Raw genomic sequence first — 21953 nt, 5'->3', positions numbered from 1 at the left:
CTTGCTCCGCCACTAAAAGCGGAGTCGACTGATGTGCCGCTAAACACCGGACGTCTGCCGAGGAGACGAGCCGCGGCTTGGGATTTTTGACGCCTAATGGGAGAACATCTCAGATCTGACAGAACGGCAAATCTCCGAGGCTTTACTGTGCAGAGGGGCGGAGGGGAAAGAAGAAGACTTCTGAGAGCAGGCGGCGCGCTTTTTTAGACGCATGTCACTGTAACTTCATCTCTCAAGCTGTTCAAATCCGACGCGATTCCGCCTTCAGACGACTTAGTGTCTCTGAAGGGCATCTGGAGGGACCGAGGCATTACGTACGGCTCTCAGACGGTACAGCCAGGAGGAAGCTGGTATTTGTGGAGAATGAAATGACAGGACAGAGACAACAGAGATGATACTTGGAAGTACTTAATTGCATTGGGTTGGTTGATTCGGATTCAGATCTAAATGAATGTGGGAACCGTATTGACTGACAACACGGACGGACCGATGGAGATGATAGAAACCGAATCCTTGGTAATTAACATAGAAACATACCAAGGACCAATGTCCTTAGCGTGTTCTCTCCCTGGACCATCACAATGGCCTGAAGATGCTTCTGACCACAGGATGCAGTTCAATAAATGAATGGCACGACATCATAGCCACGTGCACGGGCAAGCTAAGTGGGAACACAATCTCACTTGTTTGCATTGCTGTTCACCGAGGATGGATTCCACAGTTTAAAAAACAGGAATTTATTTTGCCAATTACTCACGCGCGCCAAAAAAAAAAAAATTGCAGCCTTTAGAAGTTAAACTGAAATTCTGCGTCTTCGATAGCGGCGGCGCCCTCGGGAGTGACGATATTTGCGATTGCAGTGCGGGAAACATTTTTCCCAACGAGGCTTTTTTTTTTTCTTCCCCTTCCGACCGGCTAAACGCTGCGCGGGGCCCAGGCTATTTGAAAATGCGCCACGCCGTCTCGTTTGAACACTTTGCAACACTCTCGAGAGATAAACAGATCAATCAAGCAATTTCTCCCAAGCAAACTCCTCCTAAACTCCCTCTGTCATTCCGTCTCACGCGCCGCATCAACCTCTCTCCCACGTCCCGATAACCGGCTCGGTGGTCTAGCGGTAGAGTGAGACTGCTAGGTGGTGAGTTCGCTCTCCGGCCAGGTCATTACCAACGTGATGGCTCGCCTCCTTCGGGATGTGACAACCGCTGCGGCTTTAACTTTAACTTTCACGGTGAGGAGCACTGAATCATAAACGCTGCTTTTTGCAGCGCTCGGCCCGGAGCGCGTTTCAAGTTGTGATTGTTACGCAAATACCTGGAGCGTCGCTGACCCCCCCCCCCCCTCCCGGCCCCCCTCCTCCAGCACTCCCACACACTTAATGTGTTGGGTTCACAAATAATGGTAATGGGGGCAGGTAGAACAGGAGGCAGAGCAAACAAATGCTTAATTATCGCCGCTCTCATAATAGACATGTTTGTTTTTCCATAAACGCTCTTTGAACCCCTTGAACCTTCAGCGGAAAGACCGACAGACAGACCGACAGACCGACAGACAGACACATGGCTCTGCATTATGAGTCAGTACCATGTAAAGAGCGTGGAATCGCACCTCCCGACCCGCTGCGTGCACACCTGCGTGGTTATTTATTTATTTATTTTTTTGCGCGTTCTAAATGTGAATTGGACACTCGAGACGCTTCCCGACCCCCGACCCCCACCCCCACCCCCACCCCCACCCCCTCCGCCCGTCACGTCTCAATTAGCGAGGGGGCCGGCGAACAAAGTCCGGATGACGGAGGAGGCCCGAAAAAGCCCGGAAGCGGCCGGGCTGCACGCGCACGTGTCCAGCCGCTGCGTATCACAGTACAGGGAGCAGATGGCGGCGAAGGGGGCGTTGAATAAACACAAAAACGTGCTTGGAATCGTCTCAGGTTCCAGACAGCAGCTGCCGGCGCTTTGTAACACCTTGCAGAACAATAATAACACTAATAACAATATTATTACTATTAGTATTACTATTGATTATAATTATTATAATTATTATAATTATTATAATTATTATTATTATTATTATTATTATTGTTATTATAAGGAGAAGAAAAACACACGGGAAAAGTGTCAAAATGCACTGTTGAAAAAAGTTATTTTTCTTCTCAAATCATGAATTTCCCTTCCGTGCAGCACCGTGACTGCAAAGCACTCATCGGCTGCTTCCTGCAACCCAAGCACAAATCAAAGATGTCAGGACAGGCATGGCCTTTCCTTTGTTTTTGTCATTTCTGTGCGGGAGCGTGGGAGCAGTTGGGAACTCAGTATTCCTGGGCCCTCTGCACGCTTTCATCACAAAGCCGCCGCGTCATCATATCGCAATGCAGAAAAAAAATGTCGTCAAGATCCGCTAATGGGTGGCTTTGCCTAGCTGACTTGCACTCGTCAGCACATTTCGAACCTTCGCGATAGACAGCGCGCTGCCTCCTCTCAGCATCAGCTAACGTTTCCCCATCAAGCAATCGAAACACTTTGCTCCATTATACCTTTTATACTCGTAGTTGTTCTTTTTTTTCTTTTTTCTTTTTTTTTTTTTTTTGCATGTTGCCTCGACTCCACCTCAGCGCTTGCGAAGCGTGAGATATCATTAGCGCGGCTCGCAAAAGGTCTGGTCAAGTGAACCGCAGACAGAAAAGTAACGTCTGGGAAAAAGAGCGAGCGGAGATATGCCATCGCTGAGCCATCGGGTTTCCACTTTGACTTTGACCCCACCTCCGCTGCCGCCGCCGCCTCCACCAGCCGCTGTGGATTATTTCTGTCTCGTTCCCCCCCCCTCGCTCTCATTACACGCGGGCAACTAGCATCGGTCAATTAGCTCGATGTCAGTGACTGTAATGGGCTGGCGGAACGCGGCGGCCCCGTAGCGTTTTTAGCCTTTCCGCAACCAGGCCGCCTCGGCAGACGCTAAAAAGGTCAACTTTCTGCGACAACTACCCGATAGACGCCCGAGGAGGGAAGAGCGAGCCTGGGTGGGAAGGGTGAGTTCAAACGCTTTGTTAAGTGGCATATGGACTGCACTTCCCAGGCAGTGTGCTTTACAATGGCCTCTCATCCATCTATTCAGGCCCACACTCATGCACTGTCAGACCCCTTGGGAGAAATGTAAAGTGTCTTGCCCGAGGACATTTTTACGTTTACAATTTCAGCCAGGATTCGAACCGCCCAAACCGTTGGGTCGTTAGGCAACCTGCTCCGCCAACTGAGCCGCAGCCCTCCAGTCTTAATTGTCCCCGTTTTGTCTACTCGTACTTTAAGATCGAATCAACAGTCACTTGTTGTTCGAGAGATTCCCTCACGCTTCAAAATGCTGTCGCTTCACAAAGAGGGATGTTCTCACGGCTCGCGGCGGACGCCCTGCCAAGACAGCCGCTTTTAAAGTGAAATGACTCAGCTCTGAGGGAAGCGCCACTGCTCTATTTTGCCTCGAGGCCCCTCCCCCCGCCCCACTGTTGTTCCCCAACCTGCGGCCCAAACTGCTTGTTTGGTTGAAAACACGGCCCCGAGCTTTAATGTCGCCGCCTCGCGACCACAGCCTACAACCCGGCGGGGTCGCCGGTTCCTTCGACCAACACCGAGTCCCGACAAGATATTTCCATTAGCCACTGCATTACCACCGCTCCGCTCCCTCGCCCTCCCCCTCCCTCTCCGAGCACTCGGACAAGAGGCTCTTAGAGCGGGCAGGAGCACGTGGGAGTTGCAGACACCTCGCCCTTCCCCGACTCTCCCTCTCTCACGTTAGCATTGGCGCCGCGGGTTGGGGTCCCTCCCGCTGGGCAGCGTAAGCATGCGACACTCATTGGGGGAGGGAGGACCGTTTGTCAGGGCCAGAGCCGGTTCCACCTCCCCACGATCCCCCACCTCCTCCTCCTCCTCCGCCGTCCGTGCGCCTCCTAATTCCTGGTTGCCCTTTGCTGGAGCGCAAGGGCCAGGGCTTACACAGACGCGGGTGGCAGGTGCTACATTTCTGACCTTCCACTTTATGATATCGGATTTGGTGACATTCAGGCGGGCAGCTCGGCCCGGCCCGCCTTCGCTCCCCTCCCCCCGGCCGGTGGCCGAGCTGCCTATAATGCCAAGCATGTCAAATCCTTTTTGCATCAAAATACAGACAGCTACCCGCCCCCCCGTCCCTACAATCCCAAACATCCTATCTCTAGTGGGGCAACCCCCTCCGCCCGCTTCCCCAGCCCTCCGCCCAAGGCAGGGTGGGCATACACAGCACGCTGATCTGCCGCTGCTGTTGCCCTTCACATTCGACGAGGACGGAGGCAACTGACCGTAGTAGGAAGAGGAACCAACCATCACTAATGGCATCAGGCTTCCAGGCCAGTCTGAAAGGGCACCCGAGCGCCTTCATTGGGTCGCTTTCACTCAGGCCAGAGGACAAGCGCACAGATCACAAAGTCGAATAGAGCAAAAATTGCAATTTCATATTGGGGACTAGAATTAAAAGTATTGATAGGTATCTGAGCCTAAGTCCAAATTACAAACGCCACATTTTTGATTTCAAAAGTAAAATGTAACGATGGAATAAGACATCATATATGAACAGGGGAAAAAAAAGCAATGCTGTTTCTGGTCTCGGTTCTGCAGCTAACAAATCCGATATTGCGGAAAAAAGAAAAAAACAATAAAAACATCCCATTCACTGTCAGTTCAGTCCAAAGATTCTTTCTTGTTTTACATCATACCGCTTGATAAAAACCCACGAGAAGCTCCATTGATTGTCCATCTGTGCGTTTTCCCACCCATTTCAGTTCTGCAAGTCTTCTCTGCCTGCGGTGCGCTCGCCTGCTACAAACAGACCACATTTCCTCCTATTTATCTGCATAGGATACGACAGTGCGGCTGCCGTGAGAGAATCCACCGTTTCCTCTCCTCTTCCACCAGGAACACAAGTGACCCACAACCACACACACACAGTCGCTGAAGATCCCAATTTTCCGATGTTTACCTGGGGCCAGAGGAGGCCAGCGGGCCCGCCACACTAAGGCAGCCTCATTGACATATAAACAAAGCACTTAGGACAAAGTCTAACAAGTCAAAATGCTGTTGCACCACGGGCTCCTATGTTCCCTATTAGCGAACCACCGCGGAGATATAATCAGGGCCGAGATATCTGGGTTAAGATGTACAGCTCCGGCTCATTTTTATTCAAGCCATTCGTTAATTGGCCCTGTATATTTCCGTGGCATACCCAATGTGCTACACCGTGATTAACATAATGTTCTGTGTTAGGCAGCATGGGGGCCCGAAGAATTGAGAACTTGCTTATTCATGTTTAATTGATGCCGATAAAAAATTCATTTCTCTTCACCCTCTCTGCCTCTTTTTCATGGCAAAGCCTCGGATACTGTTCCGCAAACCTGATTTGTCGGGTCAGGACCGACTCCGAGGAGAGCTGTGGCGGATAGGCATTTCCCTCCCTTACGTGCTAACTGCCTCTGAGAGAATACATTACAGGCAGGCTAAATATAAACGCGGATGTGACAGAATCTGAATTGAAAATGAAAGAGAACGTTTTTCGGGCTCAAATAATATAAAGAGCTCTCAGTGATTCCCACCGAACGGCGGAACAATGGACACATTTGTATTCAGCTAAAAAATTTATTAGGCATTCAATAATGCTTTCCAAGTGATTTTGAATAAGCTATTGTTTCCTTTGCATGACAAAGATCTCGTATGGGGACGTAATGACAAGCTGTGCTCTAAATCCCATGCCTCCGTTTGCAGGATTCAATGGAATACATTCACTTTGTGGTGAACCTCGAAAGAGGTTTCGCACTGATTGAAAGTAACTTTTCAGTTTTTATTCTTTGTCATTGAAAAGGTCCAGCGATAAAGCTGGGCTTCATTAAAAATGTTTTTGGTTTTTGAGAAGATACCAATTTCAATACCCTACTTCTTTTTGACGCCAGATGTTTTCAAACCAATGTAAACAACAACAAGAATACATTGCAAGCACAGCACAAACTTTCATTTTCCATTTTTAGTGGTGATTCAAATCAGGATTTCCTCCAAATCAATTGTGTTGTGTTTCTGTTCTTAGCCGCTACATCCTTGGCACAAATGATGCATTTTGCTTCATTCTGACTCACCGTAAGGAAGTGGAGCCACACTTTAGACTTCTTTGGCATGATGCTAACTTTAACTCAGGAGTGTCTTTACCTCACTCAAATGAATGAATGAATGAAAATCATTATTTTGAACTTAAAAAAACAACAAAATAACACAATTAATGAAAGTCACATTATATATATATAAAAAAAAATGCGATCATTTTCTCAAAAGCGTTCAAAAAGGAGTAGGAAGAAGTACGTACTTATTTACTCCTACACCCTTAATTACATAATAATCATGCTGCACATAAACAGTTTCAGTTCACTCCACTGTAATGTGACAGCCAAATGCAGCAACTTTAGATATTGAGACATGTATGCCAAAAGAAATTAACAGATACTACTGCTGGATATCGGAATCTGGCACCAAAAGTTGATTTTACTTTCAATATTTGATGACGCTGGACCATTTCAGTGGTTGCTAAAAACGTATCAAAGATCTGCGCCCAGCCCTAAATGGCAAACAGACAGACAACTTATCACAAATAAACCAAACGCACGCCACGGTGAACACTGAAAAGCGCATCTATCCAGCTGACAGGAACATCAGCATCTCCTGGACGTCAATGGTAAACGGGCTGCATTGTGACAGCAGTCAGCGTTGTCCCCTGACAGCAAGAAGGTTGTGGGTTCAATCCCCAGTGGAGGGCGCAGCCCCGCCTCCGCCCCAGGACCCCGTCACCCCTGACGCCCTTGGGAGGAGCGGTGATAGAACCTGAATTGATGGACGGGTGGACGAACTGAATTTGGAACAAACCTCGGACACCTCAAACGAAATTCCAAGCACGGACCTTCACCATGAAACTCTCAATTACACCACTTCCTGTCAGAGCCCCGTGTTCCCAGCTGCCCGCTCCCCTCCTTGGCTCTCCCATCAGGTCGAGCTGTAACAATGAGATAGCATTTCACTCTGATGGCGCTGCTCAGGGGATTATGGGCTCAGCGAGTTATCAAAGGCTTAGTCGCTCTGATTTCTAGTGACCTGCTGTGGACTGCTGCTGTCGCTCTGTGTCCAGCACAGAGACCTTCCGTCTCCGCGGACGCATCCCAGTGGAAGCCGCTGTGGCGGCGGGCCTTCGGGGGGCCATGTCATTTTGGGAAATCCCACTGGCGGAGATAATAGCCAGGTATTATGTACTTTTTTTTTTTTCCCCGGCGGACCGAAATTCGAATAGAAGCGAGCGCGGAGGTTTCCTAGAGAGGAGCGAAAGAGAGCTTCAAACTGAAAAATATCACTCCTCATGAATGTTAATGCAGCTCATTAAGGGAGCCGACTGGTCCGCGCAAAATCGTGACTCCTTCAGCCGCACACCCGTCGAGCGACGTCCGGCGTGAACTTCGAATGCACTTCCAGGAGCCGCGTGCCTCAGCCACTTATAAAAGGTCACCGGACCAGGTCCAGTTCACATGTAGCACGGCCGCTCTAGTCAAGCAGAGCAGAACCAGCAGGTCCGTCAGTAAGGTGGCAGTCCGGATCTGCCTCGAATATTCAGCGATTCCACAGTATCACACCTCAGCCTGTCCCCTTTCATTGAGTGAACACATTCTTACCGTTTACTCATACATATCATTTTACACGGATTCGCAAATGTTTGTTACAATTTCAATACAGGCTAACCATCATGAAATACATGAGTTCCTAAAACAATGAATGACTCTATTCAAGTTAACGCTCTAATTTGTCTAATTTGGGCTGGAGTGATTTTATGAACACTCTCTAAAAAGGAAATGATCTCAGAAATTAACTGTGATATATATATATGTATATATATATATATATATATATATATATATATATATACATATATATATATATTTTTTTTTTTTTTTTTTTTTTTTGGCAAAATCACTTAGCATAAATATGTGTTTGACAAACAGGAACACATTAACAAAAATTTCACACTATCGTGCAACAACAATATGTTGCAAAAAGAAAACCACCGCTTAATAAAATATTCTTTTGACTCTTCTGGTACTTCAGATTCAATGCGGACGAGTTTCAAAAGGAGTTTCCTGCTTCGTGAAAACCAACCCAAACATGGCAAATCAGCGAAACAAGTTCAGCATAAACAAAAGAAAAGAAAAGAAAGAAAGAAAATAGCCACTTAATGAAGAGCATTGACGGTGATTATCGCGGTTATGACAAACCCCAGAGTGCCTCCAGTAAACAGCCTGTCATAAAAGCCGAGATAGGCGAGGATGAATCTCCATAAGTCGCACGTTGTGTGTGTGTGTGTGTGTGTGTGTGTGTGTGTGTGTGTGTGTGTGTGTGTGCGCGCGCGTATTAAAAACAACCCGCGGTGTCAGCCCCGAAGGAACATGGAGGAGGGGGACAAGGGGCCCGTTTCTTCGGCTCGCCGTCCTTTGTCCCCTCTGGCTCCTGACCTGGACAGGAAGCGGCCAAGCGGAGCGCAGACTCCGGCCGGCCAATTAAAAGCGCGGGGAGGACGAACCCCGCTGGGCCTAACGAGCTCCCTCCTGATGACCCTTCTCACCCCCTGCGATGGGAAACACCCCCCCGCCCCCCCACCCCCCCTGCTCACCTCCCTCTTTAGCCCCTTTTGTCTCCCCACCTTAGCCTCCAGTCCCAGGCCCTGCTGTGCGAGCGCGAGGCCTGCAAACACATGCTGCCTCTCTCCGGAGGCCCGCCACATGGCTTTTTACTGCTGCGCCGGCGCCGAAAAGCGCAATGCAGGGAGAGAAAAAAAAAAAAAAATAGAAGAAACAACCCCCCAAAGAAAAACCAACACGCTCCCCGCGCGCGCACGTTAACAGTCGCTCCAAACCCACCCCCCCCCCGTAGTTCGCCGCGGCCCTTCTCCAGTATTTCGAGTAGCGGGTTTGCTCGAACCTTATTGGCAGGCGCCTGTGAGGCGATGACATCACTTCTGGCCGCCGCGATATAATAGGCTCTGGCCACAGACAATAAGAGTTCGGCTCTGGCCACAGACAATAAGAGTTCGGCTCTGGCCACATTTACGAGAGGAAAACAACAACAACAACATCCGAGAGAGCAGGAAGTCTGATGGTCCTTTCCAGCAGGTACTTCTGGGCTGCACAACATTTGCAGTGTTTCCTGGGCACCACTGCAACGTCGGACTCTATTGATGGGAGTGAAAAAACAAAAAAAAACAAAACAACAAAAACAACGGGGGAAGCCAGTAGTAATCATCCACGTCCCGACAACAACGCCACCCCCTCCTCCAGCGCCACCACCCCCCCTCCCCTCCCACCCCCCACCCCTTCTCTGCAGGCGGAATCGATCCTGTCATTGGGAGCCTCCAAAACGTGCTCCATATGTGAGCTCAGCCCCGGCAATCAGACTGCATTGTGGAGCAGGCGGTCGAGTTCATCAGGAAAAAATTAGCCCGCCGCTCCGCAGGCTCCTCTCCCATTGGCCGGTCACGCGGCCCGCTCCGTTTGAGGGCACCCCAGACATTCCTGCGGATAATCTTTTCCATTCCTCTGCTCAGCTCAGTGAGGACAGACCAAATCATAGCACAAGGCCTGCATTGTGAGGAACCCTCTCAGAAAGTCCTGTTTTCAATGCCTTCGCTCTTTTTTTTTATGCATTCCCTCTCTCTCTCTTTCACCTCGTACACCCAAAAAAAAAGCTAAAGAGAAAAAAAAAAAAGTTTTCCCATGGTGACTTTCTCATAAAAAGAAACACTAAATGATTGGGGTTTTTTTCTTTGCTAAACGATCCTGCAGAGAGCGCTACGGTTCTCACAGTAGACCCCTTTTCCAGTAAGGGGGTTTGTTTTTTTGAAAAAGTCCAAACAATATAAAAACCGCTGAAACCAGAGCCACATCAGTGCGAGGCCTGGAGAGTTCAGCGCCGAAAACGACTCCTCGGGCGAGGCTCGCAGGCCTTCCCAGAAAACCTCCCGCTCCAGCCTCCTCGCGCCTCCCACACGGGCTTGTCATTGCGGCCGCGGCTGGGTGGGTTGGTATGTCAGGATCGGAGGACGGTCACAGGACACGGGACACGGACGGATTTATAGTAACACATCCGCAATTAGGGCCGCGACTACTGCCGATTCTATAAACTTTGGACTCCGCAGCGGCCGACTGGGCGGCTGCTACTGCTCTTACTTAACAGTTACTACTTTGTCTGAGAGCACACTCTGTTCCACTCTGCGAACAACACGACTGCACTCTGTCATCTCCTCCACGCCGGGCAAAAAAACGAAAACAAAACGGTTAAATAAGCTCTTTTCAACACTTCCAGGCCGCATTTCCGCCTCTTTCGACCTCGAGTCCAAGGTAGACAAAATAATGGGATGTGACTTGTATCCCAGTTCGCCACCGATCTCAAAATAGCCACAACACAAAGGAGGAGAACTTTTGGCATACTTCAGGAGGGCTGCACATCTATTCCAGATGCTCCTAATTGTTGAGGAAACACGTCCAACCACACTGCAGGCTGTGCTGTGACAGTTAAAAAAAAAAAAAAGAAGAAGAAAAAAGTTGCAATCAATCAAGAGAGCTCTGTAAAATGCACGAGGATGGGGGTGGTGATGACGTGCAGCCCACTGCTCCTGTTGAAACACGTCGATGGTTTTTGGGCGCAGGAACAACAAGGGAGTTTTCCTAGTTTTCCTAGTTTTCCTCGTCCACCGCAAAATAATATTTTATAAACATCTCATGGTAATAGCAAGCATCAAACTAACATCATAGATGTTGTTCAAGTCGCTTGACTGATTGCTTCCCCTTTCATTCTAAATCTGAACATCTGGCCAAAACAATCTGGCAGCATCAATAGGTTCCACTGTCTTTCTGTTTACAACCGAGTAAATGTCTGGAAATACATCCATTCATTACTTCTGAGCAACTCAATTTCTGTTTTTTTTTTTTTTTATACTGCGATTAAACAACAAATGAAAAGTCAGACTCCGATTCTACATTCACATAAAACTGGTCCTGCTCGTAAACTTTAGGTAGAAAAAAAAAAACCCCAAAGAGACAATATTCTGTCTTTTCAATTCAGCATTCTGGGTTTAAGACATCAGAAAAGCAGCACCCTTTCAATTCAAGTCGCTGCCGCGGTGAAATTTGTTATGTTTGCGTCTTTGTCTGGCCAGCCGAGTCATGCTCTCCTCACATGACAGGCAGCGCACTGCTCTGTGGATGCAGTGAGAGATGTATCCGCCTAAAACTCGCACGCTTGTCCAAACCGTTGCTTCCCTTTCTACTTCCCTCTTGACAAGTGGTTCAGTTAACAAAAAAAAAAAAATCAAGCCATGTCAGGTCCTGGTTGTGAGTTTAGACGTGCAGTGTTTACTCATTTTTGCGTGCGCAACAGTTGCATTTCCTGCCGTTGGAGCTCGGCTGGTACAAACATCGCAAGACGTAGCATGGGGGGGCGTGGTCTTCGCAGGTCGTGACAGAAAGATGCCCGTTTCCTCCACCAAACGCACAATGCCATCAAATCCCTTACGGTAAATTCACTTTAAAGACATAAAACAAAAATAAATAAATAAAAAATCTCCACTGACGTTATTTAGCCAAGCATGGATAAGAGCTATAACACCTCCAGAAGCACAAAGACATGAAGGAACATGAGAGAGACATGAAGGTGGCGGAAACGGTGAAAAGATAAAAGGGTTCAGAAACATGAGCGCTGCTGCACCGCTGCCACTGATGAGTCACCCTGGAACGCTCCCACTTATCAGAATATTCACCGCAATCCCTGCCTTTCCTCCACGTTTACCATGAGAGGGGAGGAGACGGAATGACAAAACGTTGAGGGTTACCTGAGGATAGGCGACGCTGGTGGAGGGGACACATGCCACTGAAACAGGAACAAGCCTCGCCCGAGCGGCCTCGTTGCATGGGAGGAGCCAATGAGCACTGGGGCTTCAGGAACCCTTCAAGGAGACAAACGGAGCAGAGAGAAAACATCAATGGACTGAAGGCGACATTAAACGACAATAAGACCGACAAGGCAGGGAAGGATTTTCAAACAACGCCGGGAGGTTTTGTGAGGAGACTAAACAATACTTGAAATGCATCCCAAGTTGCACTCACAGCGTCTGCTCACCAGTGAGAGCAACAGTCCTACTGCTTATATCAACTTCACAGTATGTATCCTGGGAGGGAGAATAAAAAAAATTAAAAAAAATTAAAAAAAAAAAAGGTGAGAAAAAGTCATGCGCGAGAGCGGGGTGAGCGGCTCTTTTCAGGCCGGGTGCCAGATTCGGCTGAGGTGCCTTCAGGGGCTGCGCGAGGCCGTCTTACTGTCTGCCTCTGGGGTCACGGGAGGTCATCCTTCAATAAGGAACTCATTATCCGACACAATGAAGCAACTAAGTAGGCCACGCCCCCTCTGGTCCCGATGTCACCCACCACTGACACAATGTGGCAAACAGTAGAAAGCAACAAGTACGCCGCAAGAACTCGAATATAGAGCGGAAATAATTTGACTCTCATGCATCCTTTTCCTGTTATACTTTTAGCGGTTGCTGTTTAGGCTGGTGCTGGAATGACGGACGAGGTGTGAGTGCGTTTTCCCATTTTTCCCATTTATTGTTGTTGCACATTTAAATGCTTGTTTAATTGTATCGAAGACACAAATCCATAGATTAACTGAGTATAAAAATAATCACAGCTTACTTTGATTAGTGGGCAAGCTTTCAATGACAAATTTGTAATTCACTTCACCACAAATCAAAAATCGGTCATTTAAAAAAGTGAAAAAAGGAGAAAAGTTGGAAGCAAAGCCTGCTGAGTAATCCCTCAAAACCTAAAAATCTCTTAAGAACTCTCGACTCAGGGTGCGACGCGAGTGGCATTTAAATGTGCGCCTGTAGCCTCCAGTCGGGGGAGGGGGGGCGGGGGGGGGGGGAGAAGAAGACGAGGAAAAAAAAAAAACAGGCGTCTGTGTGAACTTTACTTTTCTCATTCAAAGAGGGATTCACTTGGTCTTTATTGACTGGCTGGCTCATGCAGATCTTGCAAGGCATCGGCTGGATCAGTGCAAATCCAAACTTTATTCAGTCCTCATGAGGACCTTCAGATCTCCAGAAAAAAAAAAAAAACATTTTAAGAGCAGCGGCCGGAGGGATCCTCTCCTCTCCTCCCTCCCCCCACCCGCCACCCGCGAACTCGCCGGCCGAATAAAGCCCCTTTATTGCCACCATGAAAAACATGTCACTCCGGATGAGCTCAGAGAGTGACATTTAAAACAGGGCAGAGGGATACTGAATTAGTTCCCCATGATAAGCTGTCTGGGATGCTGATACTGTGTTCTGCTCGTAAAAGGGTGCACAATGGTGCGCCCGTGCAAGTCTGGCGGCGTGGAGGGAGGGATGGAGCGTCTCCGGGCAAAACACTCCTCAAAGCTTTGATTAGCGGTCGGGATGAAGCAAAGCAAAAGTCCCGCGGACCGATCCGAAGGAAACGTGGAGAGGGGCGACGCGCAGAGGTCCCACTGGACCGACACTCGGCCGGCTGACGTTAGCTTGCTATCGCACTGGCTGTCGCAAGTGGGTGGCGAGCATTTCGGACAGGCGTCAGGAAAATGTTTAGGCAACACCTGGTAAATTGAAATCTTTGAAAAAAAAAAAAAAGATTTATGCTCTATTTAAAGCAACCAATAAAATACACTAAAAATTGTCTCCAAGGTCTGGTCTTATGTGAACCCACTTAACATACTTGATATTTGTGATGTTCCAAATCCTGTTTTTTTGTCTCCTTAATGATAATTCTGATATTAATCTAAAGAAAATCCGGCTCAAAGTGTTGTTCGCAGCATTTACGTTCACAAAAAAATAAAAAAATAAAATGTAAAATTTGCTCCCGAAACGTGTATGTTTGAGAGCATTCTGGATCCATAGCCCTGTCAACATCGTCAACCTTGAACGTACAACTGCACGCCTCGATAAGGCGTGGGCAGTGACTGTCCAATCATGGAAGTCTTCCTCATCCTGGATAATCTTTTGGGCTTGGGCCAACAACTGCTAAGCAATCATTACTGCTTTACGCTTGGTCAACCTCATGTTTTTCTTCTTTTTCTTTTTCTTTTATCTATCTTACTTTTATTTTCTCAGGTTCCTTTGATAGATATATGATATTATATGACATGATATGTGTGTAAACCCTCCCCCTCGTTGACAAAACAAGAAAAATGTTGATGACCAAAAAATACACCTAAAATACTTCTAATCTCATCTCGCTTGCTTGCTTGCAATGTTTTAAATACTCATCTTGCAAAAAAAATCTATACAAATGTCCCCGAATGCTGACAAAAGCAAACCAACCAGCCAACGCGAGTGCGGGTAAATGGATATTGACAGGCAGAGATGATTTAGAAAGAGGTGGACGATATGAAACGCAAATGAAACATTCCTCTTGTCCTAATAGGCTCTCATACATCCATTCCCTCATTTTTCATGTTTTTTGTTCAAATGTTTCCAGATGATTAATGATCTTTACACCATCAACTCAACAACCATCCACCGAGTTGCTGCAGTGAGCCGAGAACACGCCGCTTGTCCTTGAGCAGAAACTGGTGAGGAATCTTTCACTGGGTTCATTCAAAGAAATTCTTGGTCTCGCGCTGCTACGACTGTGCGCATTCCTTGGTTTTACAGGGGAGTTCGGGAGGTTAAAGGGCAAACAATGTCATAGTATGGAGCTCCGAGCAACGTCGCCAAACATTAAGGTATTAACATATGAGCGGTGGCCCTCAAGTCAGGTTGGACTTTCTGCGGAATCGAGAGTAACTGAGGCGGACAGGCAGCCTCCCCCGACTGGAAGAGTCCAGGGTTCCTCGCCATTCCCACAGGACGCGGCCGCATTTGAACGTGGGCTTCAAACACTTGGAATTGCACCTGGAGCTTGAGGCCAGAGTAAACAAAAACGGGAAAAAAAAGAGAGGGACAAATTACCTTGACCCTGAACAAGATCTTAGCATCTCTGGGTAATAAATAAATAGCTTGGAGATTTCCAAGGCAAACACGAGACATTTGGCCAATTTCAGCGAAATCAAATGACAAGAGTGACATGAAAATAACCCCCGACGCTAAGCTGTGAAAATATTTGAAAAAAAAACAAATGTGAAAGTCACACGCCATCTCCAAGTTCTCTTTTGCTGTAAATCTTCTTCTTCTTCTTTTTTTAAGGGGCTACGCTTTCCAGTCTTTGGGCTGAAAGATGAAAGAGTGGTAGGAGGCCAGGCTTGTACGTGCAGGTTTAGGATCTGATGTCATGAGCGGGGAGGGTTTACACACGTCCCGCCATTAAATCATCCCCCCATCGCGCCGCTCCGCCGCGTCTCATCCTATATACTTTGGCGAGGCCTTTATTACAGGAATGTTTGATCGTGCCCTTTACTTTTGAGGACCTCGTCGGCTCCAATAACGACTCGTTCCCATCCTGACGGGACGAGTGCAAGAAACCCACCAATCAGCACCGTCCTCGCTGGCTATGACGGGGCATCGGGGGCGCGTAAACACGCTGAGGGATTCCTCATTAAAAGGTGGACGGCTAATGAAAGAGCAGTCGGCATTTGCAACCTCGTGCTAATGAAATAGAACTTTACTTGGAGACGGCGCGCTAATGAAAGTTTTGCTTTCTGTTCAGTTGATATAAAGCTAATAACAGCGTTGATGACAAGGCTCTAATAAGACAAAGCTAATAATAATAATAGCTGATGTGTACATTTCCCATGAAAACAAAACCCTGCTGAAGCATCTTTTTTCTTTTTTTTTTTAAACCACAGGAAATAGATAAAGGAAAAGTGCTTCTGGACGTTTACAAGGCCCCGCTGACTCGGCATCTTTTGAATGGAATACATTCAAGTGTTTATGGGAGTTTTGAGAAATTGCAGCCGAGCTCTCTTAAATCCATTGTTGGGTTTTTCCCTGGGCAATCACGCCCAAGGTCAAAGTTCACTGGACCCTTAACACATCTCCAAGGTGCAGTTAAAGAAAAGTCCTTCCCCGCATGGGGCTCAGGCCGACGAGGTCCTTTCAGGTCGCACTGCTGCAAGGGCAAACTATTCATTGCCGCTGTTAATTCTTTAAATGACGAAAATTCACCTTGGGCGGCTTCATGAAGAACATCTCAAAATGTCCACTTGAAGGCGCGCACACATGCAAAAAAAAAAAGGAGAAGTGAAAAGCACCAACTTTTCTTTCACTGAAACGCGGTCTGCAGCGGCCTTGAGAGCTTTGTGCTCCGAGCCTTTGCCTGCTCATCCTTGAGTTACACTCCTGCTGAATTCGCTGCTCTGCCATTATGAAATTGGACAAAATTCTTTTGCAATGAATAAACACGCGAGATGCCTGACTGAGTGCGTGCGGAAGCGGGGCAAGGTGAAGGTCGCTCGCGTGCAAAGACAAAGTTTTCCAACAACAAGTACCCAATGTTGACAATGACGGCTTACACCGTGCGCCAGCATAGCAGCCAAGGGCGCCATATTCATATAATATTGAAGTTTTTCCTGACATCATTGGCACACTCAATTCTTAATACACATTTTTGTTTTTGTTGTTGTTTTTGTTGTGTAATAATTAAATTAATAATAATATGTGGCATTGGATGAAAGAGGATTAAATTGAGGTGGTCGATTGGGTTTGGTGAGCGCAGCCAAAAGAAAGTGACGTTCTTCAAAAACACATCTCTGTCATTTTATAATAATTTATGTCCAACACTGCATAAGAACGCATCTCATCAGGAAAAGAGTCTGGCAATATGTTTTCTTCGAAGCTCTCAAGCCATCTTCAGCCTTGTATTTTGTTGCTGTGAAACAACATTAGAATATGAGAATACTGGCTCTTTCCATCAGGCAAATCTTTCTTCATTTAGACATCTTCACTGTCCTGTTGTTGCTACTGCTGCATCCTTCAAAAAGATGCTCTGAGGAACTTCCACACCTGGATCAGGGACCTTCTCGGGGGGCTGGACGTGTCCCCAGCCCTGGACCCAGGGTCTAAATTTATTCACACGGCAGTTTATCCAGCTCACCCTCAATCCCCACTCTAACAAGTCCTTTGAGTTCAAGACAGACACGGCACTGCGGGAACCATCTGCGACAGGCAGGCATCGCTCTGCAAACCGAGCCGGCAACCTGCTCCTGGAGCATCTCTGCTCCATCAGCAAACAGTCTCCTCTCCATCAGCAAACAGTCTGCCCCATGCGATCTCAGTTTTGGATTTTCGAGGGAGGGAAAAAAAAATAAATTTGATGAATAAATAAATAAATAAATAAAGGCGGAAAATGACAAACATGCCTGTGAGCTCTTATTTATCTCGGGTAGAACAAAGCCCGAGCAGATCCATCTTGACAACAAAGGAAAGCTCATAAGAAGCACCGGGGGCAACGCTAACATGCTGATCATATTATTATGCTTCATAGAAAAATAGCTTTGACGTTTGCTACGCAGATGTAAGACCTTCTCTCTTCTTTTTTTTTTCTACACTTTGCTTTGGAAAATCGGGATTGATAACAGGCCTTCTTCAAATTTCAAAAACACTACCTTTGAATTAAAATTCCACCTTGGGTTTAACCCCTGGAACAAACCAAAACCCCTCCTCCCGTGACAGGTCACAGGAAGCAGGCAAACTGAAACTGAGGACATTGTGTCGAGGAAAAGAAATTCCCTCAAAGCTTCAAGAGAGGGGATGTAAAATGCACGTTGCCTGTTTTTCTTTTTTTTGTTTGTTTGTTTTTTTTTCCCCCCGCTGGGGCTTCAAATGCTTTTGGGCCGTGATTTGCTTTGCCTTGGATGAATTAGGACAACCCAAGGGCTCCTCCTGCTCCTAATGGAAGGCTGGGGCTAATTCCCCCCCACCGGAACACAGATACCCGTGAAGTCTTTGGCTTGAAGACATCATTCACAGGCTCAAATGCGTCAAACCAAATCAAGCTGCTGCTTCCTCTCGCATAAAAACATGCAAGCAGCTGGCAGACAAAAACAGTTGCTCAAGTTCCTCAACTTGCACCTTTGTTTTGTTTTTTTTTCTCCGCCCCGGCCGTCGGTCGCGGTCTGGACCGGCAATAAAAAGTTAAGTGGACAGCTTTATTGAATGACTTATTAAACGGCTGCGCGTTGTTAGAGCCGAACTGAGGCGCCTTTGAAAAAAGAACAAGGGCAGCTTTCTGTAAAGGAAAACATGCCTGCCCGTTTTGTCTCAGATCGAGTCTGCACTTTGGGAGGGTCTCGGGGTAATGAAAGTGGCAGTTGCCCTGGCGTGGCATTTCAAACCACAAGGCATCTGTAGAAAAGGTGGCCACTTTGCAAAGATGACCTTTGGGAAAGCGTAACTTTGTGACTTTTGTCGTTACACAGCACATGCTTCGACTCGGGGCGCTTTGCAAGAACAGGCCGTCTTTAACTTGGCAACGACGCCACTCAGGCCTCGCCCATTCACTTGTTATTATGTTTTACTTGCCTGATGTTGCAAAGCAAGTGTTTTTTTGTTTTTGTTTTCTCTCCATGTTTCAGTTAAATTGAAAAAAGAAATGCCGTGAAGACACCAACGGTATCAAACGCGGCGTCTATTGCTGTCAAAGTGAGAGTCTGTTTGAAACTGTTCTTTTGCCTGCCAGCAGTTTTTACCCATGACCATCACACTTTGCGAAAGCAGCGCTGGCATTTAATGCAAGCTACATCTTTAACCACGCGCACCAGTATTTCCAGCCAAACTGAGTGGATTAAAGGCTGCGTGACCTCTCTGTCCGCAGGCCCTCCTGATCGACTGCATCGTAAAAAATATTATTGGAAAATCCGAGGCCAGAGCGCCAGTCCTGGCGTGGAGCCAGCTTCGCAAGCCATCTGACACGGGGAAGGATACCGTCGGCGCTCTTGTTTTTCGAGTTAGACACAATTCTGTCACGTCTGTCAAAATACACTTTGTCTGTGAAACTTGCGGTTGCGCTGCTGGCCATCTCTCGACGAGACCTGGTGAGATTTTCCTTTGTTTCGCTTTTGGAAGTACCTTTACGAAAACCTCCACATCGGCTGAAAGCCACAATTGATTGTTTCCAGACGTCCACCGGCATGGACCCTTCCATTTATGGTTGTTGTAAAGCTTAGCTCCACCATTATTAAGACTAAAAATCCCTGTTTGAAAAAAAAAAAGGGACGGTCTCCAATCCGGTATTCCCAGAAACTTAGTTTCCTTCCCTTGGAAGTGCCGTATAAGCGCCGCACAGAGCCGCGGTCGAGCTCAGATGACACCAAAGCGGCGGCTCCTGATAATTTATAGCGGAGAGAAACTAAGGCACTGTGGTAAATGAGGTTAAAGGTGAAAGAAAAGAAGAGGCCGGCTCAAAGGCTTCTTGTGCGCGTCAGAGACCTTTCTCTGGGGAGAATTGCGCGTGGGGGGTGGAGTCAGTGGTGGGTGGGGGTCTCACTGCAACTGCAGCCAGAGAGCCGCTTCGAGGGGCAAATGATCCTAATCGAATTTGTGTGATTGGACACAGGAAAAAGCTGCGCTGGCTGCGGTGGCTCCTCGGAAGGAACACTAGCGCCGTGTGACAATCCGCTATCCCCCCCATGCAGATCTTGACAGTAGCCGCCTCACATGACACAGCGGGCCTGTCACACGGGTGAAATATTCCTCAAAGAGATAAAACCGCCTTTTTTTTGATTTCATGTGGGCTCTCCGGTTGAGGTTGGGCACTTACCCCAAGTTGTGTCTGGGAGGCTATTTCAAGCCTCTTTTAATAAGGGGGATGCAACTCGATACGAGCGCAGCCCCGGGTTCAGACCCCCAGCCCCACACCCCCTCCCAGCCCACCCTCCATCACATCTGACGTTTGGCGCTGATCAAAGAGATACACCTCCGGCGACTGATGTCCACTGATACCCCCCCGCACCCCCCCCCCCCACACACACACACACACACACACCGTCCCGCCATTAAATTGACTGTACACACTGGCACGCTGCTCTCTGCGGGGGGGTGCACACACCTGCATTTGCCTCCTGCTGCCACAAATCGACACAATAAGGACACCAACACGCACAGACACCTGCGGACACGGCAGCGAAGGGTGGACATACTGGCTGCAGTGGTAGTTTAGCAGTTTTGAATATAAGCTTTATGTGCTACAATTTTTTTTTTTATTATTCTTATCATCACAGTTTTGCATTAGCATCCACTCAAGGTCCTGCTTTGTTTGCCTCTCTGGCCATGCGAGTCAAGCTGTGAGCAAGAAATTACAACCCACTCGACTCCGCTGCTATTTCCTCCTTTAATGTTAACAGTGAGATTTCTATGCTCCTGTTGAAATGGTTGCCAAGAGGATGCTAAAGGTGAAATAAGTGTGGCTCCTTTAAGGGCTCTCACTTTGTTTAGACACTTGCGGAGATAAAAAAAAAAAATAATGAGCAGTGTCCAAGCTCACTGCATCTGGTTTCTATGTATGACGTCCTGCCTAAGTGGACTTAGAATTGAGCTACTGTTACGGGCTGCAGGTTTTCCCCAAATCAACCGCTTTTTAATAAGTTGGACAGCTGTGCTTTTTTTTTTTTATTGTTGTACTGCCATCTCATGTGGAAGAATTTAAATGAACAAATCGGTTCTAGACCAAGCACACTAAAACACTGAAGGCCAGGAGGAAATGCCTGGAACTTTCTCAGTATTACCTGCACCTGTAACGCTGTCCAACTAATCTTTGGCTCAATCCGTGCCGAGCCTATATTCTTTAAGAATGAAACAACAGCCAAACGACAACAAGCACGACAGCAACGTCAGGAAAAGAATCACACGAGAGAAACACATTAGCAGGGTAGTATTGAAATCAGGGATCAAGAGCCAAATGCCTTTCTTTTTTTTTTTGGTTTGGAGCAATTAAACAGGAACGAGGGATTTTGAAATCGGTGACGAGGATTCCGGCGTGTTGACTGCGGAGACCCATTCAGCGAGTGGACTGGAAGACTGGAAATAATCCTGTCCGGGGTTTCAAATCTGTCCACAATTGTGTGTTAAGTGCACACATGTGATCCAGTGTCATTACATAACGACAAGCCAGGTCGGACAGGGAAAGGGATAGGGCGTGTGTGTGTGTGTGTGTGTGTGTGTGTGTGTGTGTGTGTGTGTGACTGGTGTTATCTGCATCTGACGAGCACTGGAAGACAAGGCCTGATAAATGAATTGCAGAACGGCTGCAGAGGGGAAAAGAGCTGCTGTCACTGGAAGATGAGGTGAGGAGTTATTCTGTTTCAAAAGCCACTTAAAAACATAAGCTTCCATTAAAAGTCCCGAACCGTTACCATTTCACCAGCAGTTCACAAGCAGCTTTTTAGTCAAATGATGGGGTGTGCGTCAACCACCGTTGTAACCTTTACCCGAACAGAAGTAGTTCTTAGGACTGTGAGGAGTCCGTTAATACAGCAGGAAGCAAAGATTGACCAGCAGGCAGTGACGACAGTTTCAGAAAAAACAAAACTGGAAACTGCCATTGAGGAATTCAAAGACTTGTTTCTCCATGAGCTTTCAGTCTCTTTTTCATAAAGTATATACTTTGCTGGACATTCAGTCAGAAGCGAGCCAATCCTGCAAAATGCCTCATCATTAGCACTCTTCTTTGAACTGCATTAGAAAAAGACTCATTACCGATTTTTTTTTTTTTAATTATTTTTATTTTAAGGCCAAAGAATTCAAATAAACCCGTCACCTCTCCCCCGGCTGTCCAGCCATGTGGTTTAAATGAGCCGTAATTCCTTGAAAAAACGCTGGTGTGATTTGAGGATACGCGATCTGAGCCGGGATCTGGTGTAGCGGTTCATCACTGTGGATTTAGGGAAGTGGAAAAATGAAGTGACATTTCCCCC

General features: G+C 47.3%; 1 protein-coding gene across 2 annotated transcripts in view; it reads right to left on the bottom strand.

Annotated features, from left to right (window-relative positions):
* The window catches only part of rxraa (retinoid X receptor, alpha a), a 104765-nt gene that overhangs the window by 62792 nt on the left and 20020 nt on the right, over positions 1-21953 (bottom strand). For both annotated transcript variants that reach the window (XM_076029837.1, XM_076029838.1), the window contains exon 2: positions 11923-12036. In XM_076029837.1, coding sequence (XP_075885952.1) covers positions 11923-12036 — 114 coding nt within the window. The remainder of the gene's footprint in view (positions 1-11922; positions 12037-21953) is intronic.

Source organism: Nelusetta ayraudi, unplaced genomic scaffold (genome assembly GCF_046127955.1).
Source record: "Nelusetta ayraudi isolate G7.1 ecotype Tasmania unplaced genomic scaffold, CSIRO-AGI_Nayr_v1 ptg000026l, whole genome shotgun sequence".
NCBI classification, from domain to species: domain Eukaryota; kingdom Metazoa; phylum Chordata; class Actinopteri; order Tetraodontiformes; family Monacanthidae; genus Nelusetta; species Nelusetta ayraudi.
The sequence above is the reverse complement of the archived record's forward strand: the minus strand, read 5'-3'. Positions and strand labels throughout refer to the sequence as shown.